General features: G+C 44.4%; 1 protein-coding gene across 2 annotated transcripts in view; it reads right to left on the reverse strand.

Annotated features, from left to right (window-relative positions):
* Positions 1 to 6,951: 6,951 nt before the first annotated feature.
* ZRANB3 (zinc finger RANBP2-type containing 3) overlaps positions 6,952 to 14,125 on the reverse strand; it is a 163,969-nt gene continuing 156,795 nt past the window's right edge. Inside the window, exons 19-21 of one of the 2 annotated variants that reach the window (XM_084892252.1) lie at positions 12,915 to 13,323; positions 9,796 to 9,927; positions 6,952 to 7,924 (exon numbers count right to left, since the gene is read on the reverse strand). In XM_084892252.1, coding sequence (XP_084748378.1) covers positions 7,826 to 7,924; positions 9,796 to 9,927; positions 12,915 to 13,323 — 640 coding nt within the window. In that variant the 3' untranslated portion in view covers positions 6,952 to 7,825. The remainder of the gene's footprint in view (positions 7,925 to 9,795; positions 9,928 to 12,914; positions 13,324 to 14,125) is intronic. The other variant, XM_084892253.1, reaches the window with a different exon arrangement.

The following is a 14,125-nucleotide window of genomic DNA, read 5'->3' on the forward strand; positions in this document are numbered from 1 at the left end:
GAGGCACCAGCTGAGACACCGCGGAGAAGACCTGCTGGCGGAAAGTGCAGGACGGTTCGGTTCGCAGGGTTGCACAGGTGGTTCTAAAGGGGGAGTGCGCAATCTGGAGTTACAGTCGAGGTGGCTGCGTGGCGTGGCTACCTGCACTGTGTAAAGTGTATGGTGATGGCCAGGAACAGTGATTGTGTTAGTTTTCTTGTTTTTTGTTTTTTAAAGTACATTTTATGGGTTAAGTCAACACTGTGAAGATCTTTCTTTAAAAGGCCTTAGCTGTCACACGGAACGATGTTTGGGGTTTCTGTAAGTCAGTGAACTCTGGTGAAGAGCAGGCAGATGTAGAACAGAAAGACTATGAAATATGTACCCTTTAGGAAATGCAGAATTAACAATATTTTTAAGATGTTCCATCTGCCAGTTTCTAGAAGAAGAAAAAAGTTAGTATCTCTAATGAGCCAGAGCCACGCAGTATTTCAGGGCTGGGGAAAGACTGTTAAGGCAGGCGCATCAGCCGGAACCAGAGTTCATTCCGACCTCGGGACTTTCGTAGGAGTCAATGGGAACCAACCAATAGCAATACAACCAGGGCAGCAAAACACTCTTCCCAGCAAAAGGCAACTGACAAACGAGAGGAGATGGGGCATTTTTCGGGGGGTTGGTTATTCAGACAGATTTGGGCATTGAATAGGAGCTCACAATTTTCCAGTTTAAAAGAATAAAAGGTGGAATGAGAGACAGGCTAATAACATGCAACAGCAAGTGGGATACTATGTCCACAACCTATTCCTGATGTTTGGTATTCCTGGCTCTGTAACCCTTAAGTAAACAAAAATTTCCCATTTCACTCTGAAGGGCTCAAGAATGTTGACTGCTTGGACATATAATTTAAAGTGGTTCATGCTTTTATTTCCACAGAAACGACACTTTAAGTGTTTCGCTCAAGAATCCGAAGATGTATTAGTAAGATGTGTGGGCAGAAGCTGCTTTTCCCATCAGCAGTTCAGAAAATGTAAAACGATATTTATTTGTCACAGGAAAGTCTCCCCAAGAAATGTACCTTCGAATGTGATCAATGCCGAGCGTCCACGTGGGTCCCCTTAGAAATTCCAAATGGCACCTTCCCTAGGGCCCAGGGGCTGCTGAAAGCAGCTTTATCGGTCATCAGTGTTTCTGGAGAGGAGTGTCACTCAGGGGCGAGCAGGGAGGAAGGACAGGCATGGTCTGGGCGCTGGGCACCTGCCCAGGAAGTCCTCCCACCAGCTCCAAACGGCCCAACTCCACAGCGGGAGGGGCAAGGGAGGTGCGGGCCGGCCTCAGGACACCACCACCACGTCTCCCAGCGCAGGCATCTCCTCCCAGCTCCAAACTGCACACTGGTCCGTCCCTGGGCCCAGAGCCCTTCCCCTCTGTCTGTACCCGCGGAGTGTTTTCGGGGCGCCTCCTGCATACCGCCAGCCCCTTGGCTTTGCACTGTCTCCCTTCCTGTGTGGTAGCTGCCATGTTCTTCCTGGGGGTGGCGGTGGGCGGCTCCGAGCTCCTTCCTGCAGGCAGGGTGCAGGCGCCCTCTCTCCCCCCCACCTCGCCGCGTGTCCTCTGGGGAACTTCCCACGTGCAACCCACAGGGGGCAGCTTCTTTCAGACTGTGAGGCCAAGGACAGCCCCCTGCAGTGTTTACCTTGTGAGGTCTTTGCTGTTATCGATCTCCGGCTACCTTTATGTTCAGTCCCAGAGAGCCCCGCCTCAGTGCCCCACAAGTAAAGTAGGTCAAGGCCCTGTGTGGCCAATGCTCATTGTTCCTTAGAGTGTTTTTCTTTCCAGCTTTACTGAGGTCTAATTGACAGATAAAATTGATGTTTAAAGTGCACAATGTGGTCATTTGGTACACTGACAGAATAACCACCGTCTAGTTAATTAACACTGTCATCACCTCACGTATTTGTCTTCTTGTGGGGGGAGAACATTTGCTAAGAGAGGGTATGTTCCACTCTCTTAGCAAATGTCAACTGTACAATACATGTTATCACCTGTGGTCACCATATCATGTGTTAGATCCTCAGATCTTATCCACCTCATAGCTGAGAGTCCGTACCTTTTTATTAAACTCTCCCTATTCCCTCACCTCCCAGTCCCTGGTAACCACTTTTCTACTCTATTTCTATGAGTTCAACATTTTTAAAAAGATTCAACATGTGATGCCATGTAGCATTTGTCTTTATTTGGCTCATGTCACTTAGGATAATGCTCTCCAGGTTCATGTTGTCACAAATTGCAGGATTTCCTTCTTTTTTAAAGCTGCAAAATATTCTACTGTACACATCTACTATGTTTCCTTTTTATTTTTAGAGAAGAAGAGGAAGAGGATTAGGGAGAGGAAGAGGGAGGGAGAAACATTGATCTATTATTTCACTTTACGCATTCATTCATTGCTTCTTATATGTGCCCTGACTGGGGATCAAACCCCCAACCATGGCATATTGAGATAACACTTTAACCAACTGAGCTATCTGGCCAGGGTGCTATCTTTATTTATTCTTTATTCACTTATCTGTCAACACACACTTAGGTTGTTTTCATACCTTAGCTCTTGTGAATAATGCTGCAATGAACAAGGGAGTAGAGATATGAGATAATGGTTTTATTTTCCTATGGTTATATACCTGGAAGTGAGATTGCTGGATCACAAGACAGTTCTATTTTTAACTTCTTGAGGAATCACCATATTATCCTATCTAAATAAAGAGGGAATATGCTAATTGACCACCACACCCTCACAAGATGGCAGTCCCCACTACCAATAAAGAAGGAATATGCTAATTGATTGTCATGCCCTCACAATATGGTGGTGCCCACAGCCACAAGATGATGGCACCCACTTCCTTCAGCCCTGCCTCATCTAGCCTCAGTCCCCCAGTCCCCTCAGCCCTGCCTCATCCAGTCAGAGTCCCCCAGTCCCCTCAGCCTTGCAGCAGAAGGCAGTTGGGGGTGATCAGGCCAGCAGAGGAAGGCAGTTGGGGGTGATTGGGCCAGCAGGGGAGGGAAATTGGCAGGGGAGCAGTTAGGCATCAATCAAGCTGGCACGGGAGAAGTTAGGGGGCTATCAGGCTGGCTGGTTAGGGGCAATTAGGCAGGCAGGCGAGTGATTAGGAATCAGCAGTCCTGGATTGTGAGAGGGATGTCCAATTGCCAATCATAAGATGGTGGTGCCCAGTCCCCCAGTCTCCGGCTGAGGGGCCTGGGGGATTCCCTCTTAATTAAATGAGCAGCCAGACATCCCCTGAGGGGTCCCAGATTTTGGAGAGGGTGCAGGCTGGGCTGAGAGACACCCTCCATGCATGACTTCCATGCACTGGGCCTCTAGTCCTTTATAATAAAGAGCTAATATGCAAATGGTCATCATGCCCTTATGTCATCATGCCGTAACAACTCAGACTCTCAACACTGGGGAGAGAGGAATGGGGACCAGTCAGGCTGCAGCCCGAGAAAGGGACAAGCTGCCCACCCCATGATCCCGGGCGCCAGCGCCAATGGCCTGGGAGAGGGACAAGCTGCCGCCCCATTGTCCCAGGCACTATGGCTGCGGCCCGGGTGAAGCTGCCTGCCCATGGTCCCCGGAGGCTGTAGCTGGCCTGGGTGAAGCTGGCCCCGGTCCTGGGAGGGAAGCCCAGGTTTCAGGTGCCTGCAACTGGCCTGAGGAGGGAATCCTGGGTCCCAGGTGTGGGGCGATCAGGCAGGGAGGCAGAGGTGGTTAGGGACGATCAGGCAGTCAGGGGTGGTTAGGAGTGACCAGGGAGGCAGGTAGGCAAGCAGTTAGGAGCCAGCGGTCCTGGATTGCAGGAGGCAGTCAGACATCCCCCGAGGGGGTCCCAGATTGGAGAGGGTGCAGGCCAGGCTGAGGGAGCCCTCCCCCCACGCATAAATTTTGTGCACCAGTTTTCCATAGTGGCTGTACATTCCCACCAACAGTGTCCCCTTTTCTCCACATTCTCACCAGCATTTACCATCTCATTCTTTTTTTTAAATTTAATCCTCATCTGAGGACATGCTTGGAGGAAGAGAGAATGAGGAAACATAGATGTGAGAAACACCCATTGGTTATCCTCCATATTTGCCCTGACTGAGGCTTGAACCTGCAACCCAGGTATATGTCCTGACTAGGAATTGAACCTGCAACCTTTTGGAGCAGAGGATGGTGATCAACTAACTGAGCAACTCTAGCCAGGCTTGTGTGTTTTTTATAATTGTCCCTGTAACAGGACTGAGATGTTATCTCATTGTGGCTCTGAGCTGCATTTCCATGGTGCGTAGTGATTGTTTTTTTCTACAGAGTTGTACGAGTTTCTTGTTTATTTTGGATACTAATCTCTTATTGGATATGTGGTTTGCCAACATTCTCTCCATTGAGGGTTTTTTTTTTTTTTTAATTTTTTTGATGATTTCCTTCACTGTGCAGAAACTTAATTTGATATAGTTCCACTTGTTTATTTTTGCTTTTTAAAAACATATATTTTTATTGATCTCAGAGAGAAAGGGAGAAGGAAATAGAAACATCACTGATGAAACAGAATCATTGATTGGCTGTCTCCTGCATGCCCCACTCTGGGGATAGAGCCCTCGACCCAGGCATATGCCATGACCAGGAATCAAACTGTGACCTCCTGGTTTAAAGGTTGATGCTCAACCACTGAGCCATGGCGGGCTATTTTTGCTTTTATTATTGGATCAAAAAAAACTGCAGCGAAGGCTGATGTCAAGGAGCTTGCTCCTGTTTTCTTCTAGGAGTTGTATGCTTTCAGGTCCTGTGTTCAAGTATTATTCCATTTTGAGTTGATTTATGCATATGGTGTAAAATAGGGATCCAGTTTCATTCTTTTACATATGGTTATCTAATTTTCCCAGCACCATTTATTGAAGAGACTGTCCTTTTCCCATTGTATAGTCTTATCTCCTTTGTTGAAACATATACGCACTGGGGGCCCGATGCACAAAATTTGTGCAAGAGTAGGCCTTCCTTCCCGCAGCTGCCGGCACCGCTTCCCTCTGGCACTCAGGACCCGGGCTTCCCTTGCAGCCTGGCTTCCTCTGGAACAGGGGTCCTCAAACTTTTTAAAGTGGGGGCCAGATCACGGTCCCTCAGAGAGCTGGAGGGCCGGACTATATGAACTACTAATTCCTACTGTAACACCTCGGCTGCGCTCACTGCCCAAAAAACCTGGCGGGCTGGATCAGACTCCTCTGCGGGCCGCATGTGGCCCGCGGGCCGTAGTTTGAAGACCCCTGTCTGGAAGGTCGTCCAGAAGGACATCTGGTCTAATTAGCATATTACCCTTTTATTATTATAGATGGGCTCTCTAGCCTGTTCCATTGGCCTGTGTGTCAGTTTCTACGCCAATACCATAATGTTTGATTCCTATAGCTCTGCACTACAGTTTGAAAGCAGGAAGCATCATGTCTCCAGGTTTGTTCTTCTTTCTCAGGCTTGCTTTTGCTATTGGAGGGTCTTTTGTAGTTTCATAAAATTTTAGGATTTATTTTTTCTATTTCTATGAGAAATGCCATTGGAATTTTGATAAGGATTACATGAAATCTGTGGATTACTTTGGGTAGTATGGATATTTTAACAATATTAATTATTCAGGTCCGTGAACACAAAATATTTTCCATTTATTTTTGTCTTCTTCAATTTCTTTCATTAAAGTCTTGTAGTCTCAGTGTGCAGATCTTTTACCTCCATGGGGTTAAATTTATTTGCATTCTATTCTTTTTGATGCTCTCATAGTGTTTTTAGTTGGAATTTTGAAATCTGGCAAAGAGAGAGACCACCTTCATGGGTCATTTCACCTGAAACCATCACCCATTCCTCCATCTGAGAATGTTCTCCCTAGAATTACCAACTTAATTTGATCTAAAGAACAAGCTCCACTCAAACCTGACCTACTTACACCAAACTCTCACTTGCAAACACTCGCTGCTGGAGGAAACACAGTGTGAAGACTTCTTAGCCATCAGCCGTGAGGAATCCTGGGTTACTCTGGCAATGAGGCAGAAAGCTGCAAAGAGCTTGACCAGCAAAGCAGAAAAAAAGGCCAAAGAAAGCCCAACCTAACTTGTATAATAAACAAAATAGTTATAAACTTAATGAGAACTTTACAAAGAAAATTCATGAGTGTGTAATCTCTCTAAAAACAAGTGCTCTGCATTGTGAAACATCCGCTACTAATTAAAATTGGAAAGTATCAAACCGATGAGTCACATCCATACAGAATTCATACACAGTCTTTGTGGTGCACTTGTCCTTGAACCTGTGTTTCGTGTAGTTCCGACTCTTCGCTTTCATGATTCTGACATATTACAGGTCTATGCTCTGCTTTTGTTTCATTATCACCCTTTTACTTTTTTATATCAATTACATTTTATTTTTTAACATATATCTCAATCAGGTCATGCTTTAATATCAAGTGTTTTATCATTATTACTCCTTTTAAAATAGGAACCTTTTAATAAGACAGGATTTTAAAAACGAAAGGTGGTCACGGTAAGCCTAGCTTTAATGCATGAGGACAAACCCGCTGTGCCTGGAGCCGGAGCGCGGGACCAGGCTGGGAAAGCCGAGCTCCGATGGGAAACACGTCGGATTCAGAGCTCGGCAGGAAGTGGAACCAGTGCTTGGCTGAAAGGGTCGTCAAGATAGCTACTGGTTTGGATTAAGACTTGTTCTCTCGCCTTCTTTAGAGGAAGAATGTGGCCACTAGCCTTTGGTTCTGGCATGGGATTGGGAACGGCCTACTCCAACTGTCAGCAGGATTCCCATGGAAAATACGTCAAAGGGCAGAGCAGTGACTTACACCCCAGAACATCTCAGTGGGCGGAGAAGAGAAGTCATGTGTACTCCTCGGGAACACTGAGGTGCCCGGAGTAAGCTGGCATTCTTCTGTGTCAGTGTTACCAGCAGTGCTTTCAACGCCAGCACACTGTTTATGTATTTGAAACCAAGTCTGTTTCTTATTTTATAGTTTCTCTCTGGAAATTGCTAGGAGGTGGTCTTAAAAGAAATAAATTAAACAAAAATAGGCAAAACAACAACAAACCAAACACAAACAAACCCTCAAAACAAAAAACAGCTAGCTGGAAATTGAAGTTTAAGTGGCATTTTATGTTTTATTTTTTCAATTTTTTAATATATTTAACAATTACTTTACCCAGAATCCCTGATTTGTCCACAAACATTATAGGTCCAATTAGTTTATTTTAAAGCATCATTTTAATAAAGACAACTGGCTAAGAAATAAAAAAAGAAAGCACTTCAAACGTGTACCCCAAGCCCATTTTGGAGGCATGTAGTGAACCGGAGCTTCTCTTGCACACTAAGCAGGCAGGTCACACGTTGCCCAGGATTCCTGAATAATGAGGATTTGCTCCCAAAGCTTCCCTTATGGTCTTGCCATGCCCCATTCTGTACGCTCAGCAGTCCTGAAACAATCCTAATCCAGCAGCATTTTGCAAGTAATTGAGAATATATTTTTTAAGTACAATCTATGCATAACTCCATGATTAGGTAGTCATAGGAAATTAGAGCTTAACAAAGCCTTACTGAAACACAATTGAGAGTCTACATGAAATCAAGGTTACAGAAATAGTACTGCGTCTCAGGATTTCTGTTAGATACTTTAAAAAGGTATTGAACGCTAAAAGCATTTCATATGAAAAGGGAAGTTGAATTCTTGACTTTCTGAAAAATTTCACTCTTAAAATATTAGACACAATGAAAAAAAAATGAGTTAAACTCCTCCACATGTAAGCCATCTGTCATCCATCCGAAGTTTGTTACACTTCATTTCTTCACCAAGAACCGCGTGATGTTGGATCCATGCTTGGCCGCCAGAGACTGTCTCCTCACCTGGCTCCTTTCCTTGGCTTGCCTGGCAGTTCTCTAAAAGTTAAAAACACGAATGTGTTCACATGTGGGGAGAAAAGTACTGGCTACAGAAACTCAAACTCTTTGTATTCTGAGAGTCTGGAAATAACTACAGGACCGCCAAACCCACTCCCAGTGTTTAGCCGTTAGGGGCATCACCAACTACAAGCAGCAAACCCGAGCAGCTCTGCTGAGGGCCACGGTCCGGGGCTCACCCAGGACCAGGTGCTGAGGAGAAATCAGAGTCTGGGGGGATGCTACCCAGTGAGATCCGTGCATCCCTCCCTTGGGGTTTCGGGAAGGAGGCCATGATTCTCCTCGTCCAAGTGGGGGTTTAGGGCCATCTTGGGATTTCCCAGAGTGCAGTGTGCACAAGGCCTGCCCCTTCGTCTTCTCTGGAATTCCCAACCCAGCAGCCAAACCAAGGCGGAAAACAAAATGGGACAGACAAGATTTGGATCCTTTTGCCAGTCCCGCAAATAAGACTTTTCATGTGAACCCTAAAAAGTGACCACAGAAAGGGCAGCATTTTACTTTGCTGTATCTTAATTCTCTTATTAGTCTTAAATGTGCTACTAATCTGCAGGGTGGAGAAATCGGACAACTCCCATTGGGGTCTGTGCACCTGTGAAGTGACCCAGGTGGAAGGGTGTGGAAAGCAAAGAGGATTCAAATGAAGAACAAACAGAACAGTCCCCATTTATGTAAAAGTTACGTTTGTGAAGAGAGGAATCTAAAACGTTAAAAGGTTAAGAAAATGCTCATGTAATATGAACATTGTCAAAGGATCAGGACAGAGCTCAAAGCTGTAAATACAATTGATTAGTATTTTAAAAGCCATCAGGTCTTTAGTAAACAAACTGGGGCAGGCCACTTCCCTCACCGCCGGGCACAATCCATGCCGTCAGATGGGCGGGCACTCTCTTTCCTGATGGGCTGGGAGGGCCTAACAGTATAACCTTCGGGAAAACGGCCTCAAAAATATCCAAACATGTGACTCAGGGATATTTTAGATATGAGAATCTGTCTTAAGGAATGACCTCAAAACATTTAAAAAAAAAAAAAGGGGGGGGGGGTGGCGCGCGCAACAATATGTATAAGAACAAAAAAGAATAAATAATTTCAATGTGCATTAGTATAGGAAGGGCTAAATACACTACGGTAGAGATGTAGTCAACAGAATCATCTGTTGCCATTTTAGACAATAATACGAATGTTTATCATGGGAATGTGGGAAACTGCTTAAATCTACCAAAGGGAAAAAATAAGTCAGATGCAAAGTTGCATACTGAATAAATGTTTCTTTCTAAGTTTATCTCAACAGGTAGGCCTGACTTCCATTTGCTGACAGCCTGTTAAAAATTCATCCTAGTTGATAAACAAAATCTGTGTCATTTCCCCCCTCTCCTTTTAAGCAACAAGTAATTAATTGCTCAAGGATGTGCCAAGGTTAACAGGTTTTACACTTTGGCCACGAGTGCCATGTTTGCATGTTGAACTGAGATGGTCCTAGAGATAATTTATTAAAGTTTTAGACATTTCAGGACATCCTTAGGTGCACATGCGAACATGTCACTGCCCCAATCCACCAAACTTCCAGTTTGAAGGTCTGGGCCTCTTCAAGACTCTGCAAACTACACTGTATTTCCTTTCTGCTAGGCGGTGGGGAAATTTCCGGGTCCTGGGATGAATCAGAAGGCAAGCAGCTTCTCTCCCATCTGTGACCGAGACCTAGGCCTCGAGAGGAAACACAAGTGTTAGGTGATGAAAGAAATAAAATGTATCTTGGCTCCCAGCCCAGGACGTGGATTCACAGTGCTCTTCCATGCCTGCGTGCACGCTGTCCCCTGAGGCCTGGGAGGAGTGGAGGAGCGGAGTGCACTGACCTCTCTGTGACAGACTGTGCAGAGAGTCTGCAGGTTGTCCAGGGAGCACTGTCCTCCTCCTCCGAACACCGGCCGGATGTGGTCCACCTGCCAGAAGTGCCCCTCTCCGGGGGCTCTGACCATCTCGTTCAGCTGCAACGAGAACCCAGGATCAGCACTTTCGTACACACACTGCGGGAACTGCGGGTTTTGCATTGTGCGATCATGTTTACACAGCAGAATCAGGGGAAAATACACTAGGATGGCTCTTTATAGCTTTTGTGAATAGGAAAAAGCCTCTAGGTTAGCAATTTGAAAACAATAAAATGTTTCTGAAAAAGTTCTTTTTCCCTTACTTAACCATTTTGAGAGAAAATTATAAGCAAGTAGAAAATACCAAGATTTCCGACAAACTGGGAAAAATTAGTTGTTTTTTCACTTTTGAGCTAGTTTATATAGTCACTAAAACAAAACAGAATAAGAACAGATTAAAAACTTAAAACTTCTGAATATTGTTATTGACTTAAACAATCTTTAATTGTAGACCTAAATGCATTTATTACTATACCAATAACAGTTTAATATTAATAGCTATAACCTGGGAATCTGCTAGTTTACAGGGACTGGTATATTTCTAGAACAACCTCTATAAGTTGCATATTTTGAATAAACAAAGATGTCCACTTAAAGCAGGGATGATACACACACTTAATATTAAACAATGATGACCTACATTCAAACGGGACGGATTGTAACATTTTACCTAAGGTACTAAAACCAGCTCGCAGCAGGGCTGTGCAGTTGTTTAAATATCACAGAGATCAGTGTGAAGGCTGTTTTCATTTTCTCTTGAACAAGGAAGAAGTTGTAATCAACTTCCTGGCTGCCAGCCGTGGGAACCTGCGTTGCAGTTCTAAAGCGCTTTCAAGAAAAGCTGCAGACCTGCGTGGGCACAGGCCCGGTCAGCAGTGCCCAGCCTGAGAGGCACCCCAAGTGGCAGCCAGCTGGAGCGGCGGGCTTTGTCCAGCTGCGGCTGGCACTGTGGAAGCAACTACAAATAGAAGTCTGATGCATCGAGCAAATGGTGCGTTCTTAGGAAAAAGATCCATTTTGGTTCTGCCTTTTGTAACCAATTCTTTTGCTCTGAACAGTGTCTACTCTGACAGACTCTACAGTCTAGAAGGTGTTTATTTTCCCTGGTAATTGGCAAATCACGTGAGGACATTGTCAACAGCCTAAATTCACCTGTCGAAAGAGTCACCCCTCTCTGAGTGGTCCTCCCAGAACTGAGCCTGTGGTGCTCCCTGTCCTCTGAGCACTTTTGTTTTGGGTGCAACTACGCTACTTCGTGGACAGGCCGCTTCTAGGATGTCACATGTGTCTCCTGGCAGCCTGCTCACGGAGGCAGCAGACAGCAGTGAGACCAGGTGACACCCCAGGAGGGGTACAATATGTCTCACCAGATGACCAAAGGATATTTCAGGAACTCAGGACACCATTGAAAAAACAGAGTATCTTCCTAGTTCTCTAAGTTACGCAAATTCATCTTTGCAGAAATGCTTATTAATGAATTCTGTCATAATTCAGCAATAATAGGTAAATAAAAATATATGATATGACAATATTTTAGTGGGCAGAGAGTGGCTCAGGAGTGATTTTTAAAAAAAATTAAGCTCACTGCCCTGGCTGGGGTAGCTCAGTGATCAGAGCATTGGCTTGCACTCTGAAGGGTTATGGGTTCAATTCCCATTCAAGGGCACATACCTGGGTTGCAGGCTCAATCCCTGGCCCTGAAGGGCACGTGCAGGAGGCAACCAATCGATGTGTGTTTCTCACATCGATGGTTGTCTCTCTCTCTCCCCCTCTCTCGTCCTCCCTCCCTCCTTTTCACTCTAAAAATTCAAGAAAAAGATATCCTCAGTTGAGGATTAACAACAAAAAACTCAGTTCATTATAAAATTATACATGCTGCTTTAGTTTGAAGTTTAGAACTGATTAGATCACAGCATTAGAAATCCAACTGAGTTTTGGGAATTAAAGCAAAATATTAATGAGTCTAAAGATAATATTTTGTCATAAATTGCTCTGCTAAAGTCATATTTTACAACAGATGAACATGTTTCCTTCTCATTGCAAAGAATTGCATTTTATCTGTTTGCCCTTTGTCATTCAATATTAACATCATGAAAAGTAGAGCAACTGGACCATAGTTGTTTTTTTAATTTATTGGGGATATGGAGATAAAGGACACTTGTACACTGCTGGTGGGAGTGTAAATTGGTACAGCCACTGAGGAAAACAGTATGAGGTTTCCCTATAGGTGCTTCTTTCTTTTTTTTTGGAATTGGACCTGGGATCCTTCGGTCTATAGGCTGACACTCAATCCACTGAGCCAAACTGGCTAGGGCCCTCATAGGTGTTTCTTGATGCAAATATCATCTGTTAAGATCTCTTCCTCAAATAATTTAACGAAAATCTAATTAAGCCTCTATATCTTATAACCATTATTCTGGGGGTAGAGAAACATGTCAGATAGTACCATGAGAATACAGGGAGACTCGTCCAGAATGTGGGAAATCCTATAGGCAAATGATCCAGTTTCCTCAGCAATCAACGGTGTAAAAAAAAGAATGGGGCAATACAGATTAAAAAGACCATAAGAGGCATGACTAAATGCCATATGTGGGCCATATTTTGATCTAACCTGAACAAGGCAACCACAAAAGGATATTTTTGAGATAATCTGGTGGGAAACCAAAACAGGCTTATTTAATCAAGAAATTACCATTGTTTTGGGTGTGATAATGATTATTTGGGGTATGGGATTAAATTTCCCAGACAGAAAAAGAGAGGGAGGAAAGGAGAATGGGAAAGAAGGAAGGTTTTGTCTATGAGAGAGACATAACGAAAATATTGAAGTGCTGTCTGAAATTTGCTTTAAAATAATTCCAAGAGAGAAAAAAAGAACTGAGGTAAGGGACAGATGAAAATGAAGGCAAAAATGTCGATAACTGTTAAAGTTGGGTGATGGGTTATGTATATATTCAAGATTTCCCATATAAAAAGTTAAAAGGAGAGAAAGTCAGTCTCCATCCCTCAGCGTAACGCTGCCTTCTGTCTGCCACACAGTTATGACTTGCCTGTTCGAGAGGGAGCTTGGAGGTCCAGGTAACACCCAGAAGACTCTTCCGCTGACTTTTAGGAGCATCTCTCAGACGTAAAAAGAGTTCTTGTGCGTTCAGATGACACTGCTGACACACACCATGTTCAATTTCAAATACTTTGGCTCGCAGGTAACTGTTATTAGAACGAATCCAAAACTCCTCCTGACAGTTCAGAGAGCAAAACCGTGAGTCCCAAGCATTCACTTTGCACTCTTGCTTAGTTTGGCCTGTGGGCTGCTGACAGCGGAGGCAAAGTGGATTTCCTTCATTATCCACAGCTTGTAAGTAGCCTTTGGATGCAGGAGGCTTCGCAGTGAGACCAGCTTGCGCTAGGCAGGGAGTCAGAGGTAGGACAGAGGCTCCATCTTCAAGAGACTTCCTAGACCTGAACAGAGGACAACTAATAAATACACTGGTCTACATAAGCCTAACTTCATATAATGGCCTTTAGGATTTCTATGCTGATAAACAGTAAACATAGAAACCACAGATTCTGTGATTCTATGTGGAATGAAACTGCAGTCAGCACTCTTGACTCCACGCCAAATACAGGAAAAGAATGGTGTGTTTAAAAAAAAAGTTCATTTGAATACCGATGTGCTACATCTCTTGAGAATTTAGATATCCTCAAGTTAAACGATCAGACTTGGAAACATCTGGAGAAGTTAGAAATGCTCTTGAGGCTGGGACAGGACTGGCTAACGTGAGATCCCAGCCAAAGCTCTCCAAACGCTGCACATCTCACTGGGACACAGCCCATCCCCAAGGCTCCGCTGGAAACAGTCACATCCATAAAGTGACTGAGCCAAGCAGCTAATGGTGTCCAACGGTGAGAACCGAAGACTTGCTAAGAATGAGCCTCCTACAGGCAAACTCAGAGTCTGACTGGATTAAAATCAGAAATGAAACATAACAGGACATGTGCTCCATTTGTTAGAATAGAAGGAAAAGAAAGGTAAAAAAGTCTTACATGGGAATTACAACCGCTGTTTGCCTATTTTCTGTGCTGCTTATAAGAAGCATTAGAAGAAAACTTCTTAGGAAAGAAAGAGCTCAGTATCAGGGGGCAGAGTCCAATCTGACCTCAGGTCTCCTGGCATCTCAGTGGCCTGGGGCAGTTCACCTGGTCTGCCTGGTCCCAGGATCCTCAAACAGCCTTCTTGCCTCTAATTTCCAAGAGGAGGCCA

The sequence above is a fragment of the Pipistrellus hanaki genome, assembly GCF_964339955.1.
Source record: "Pipistrellus hanaki genome assembly, chromosome: 8".
Classification (NCBI taxonomy): domain Eukaryota; kingdom Metazoa; phylum Chordata; class Mammalia; order Chiroptera; family Vespertilionidae; genus Pipistrellus; species Pipistrellus hanaki.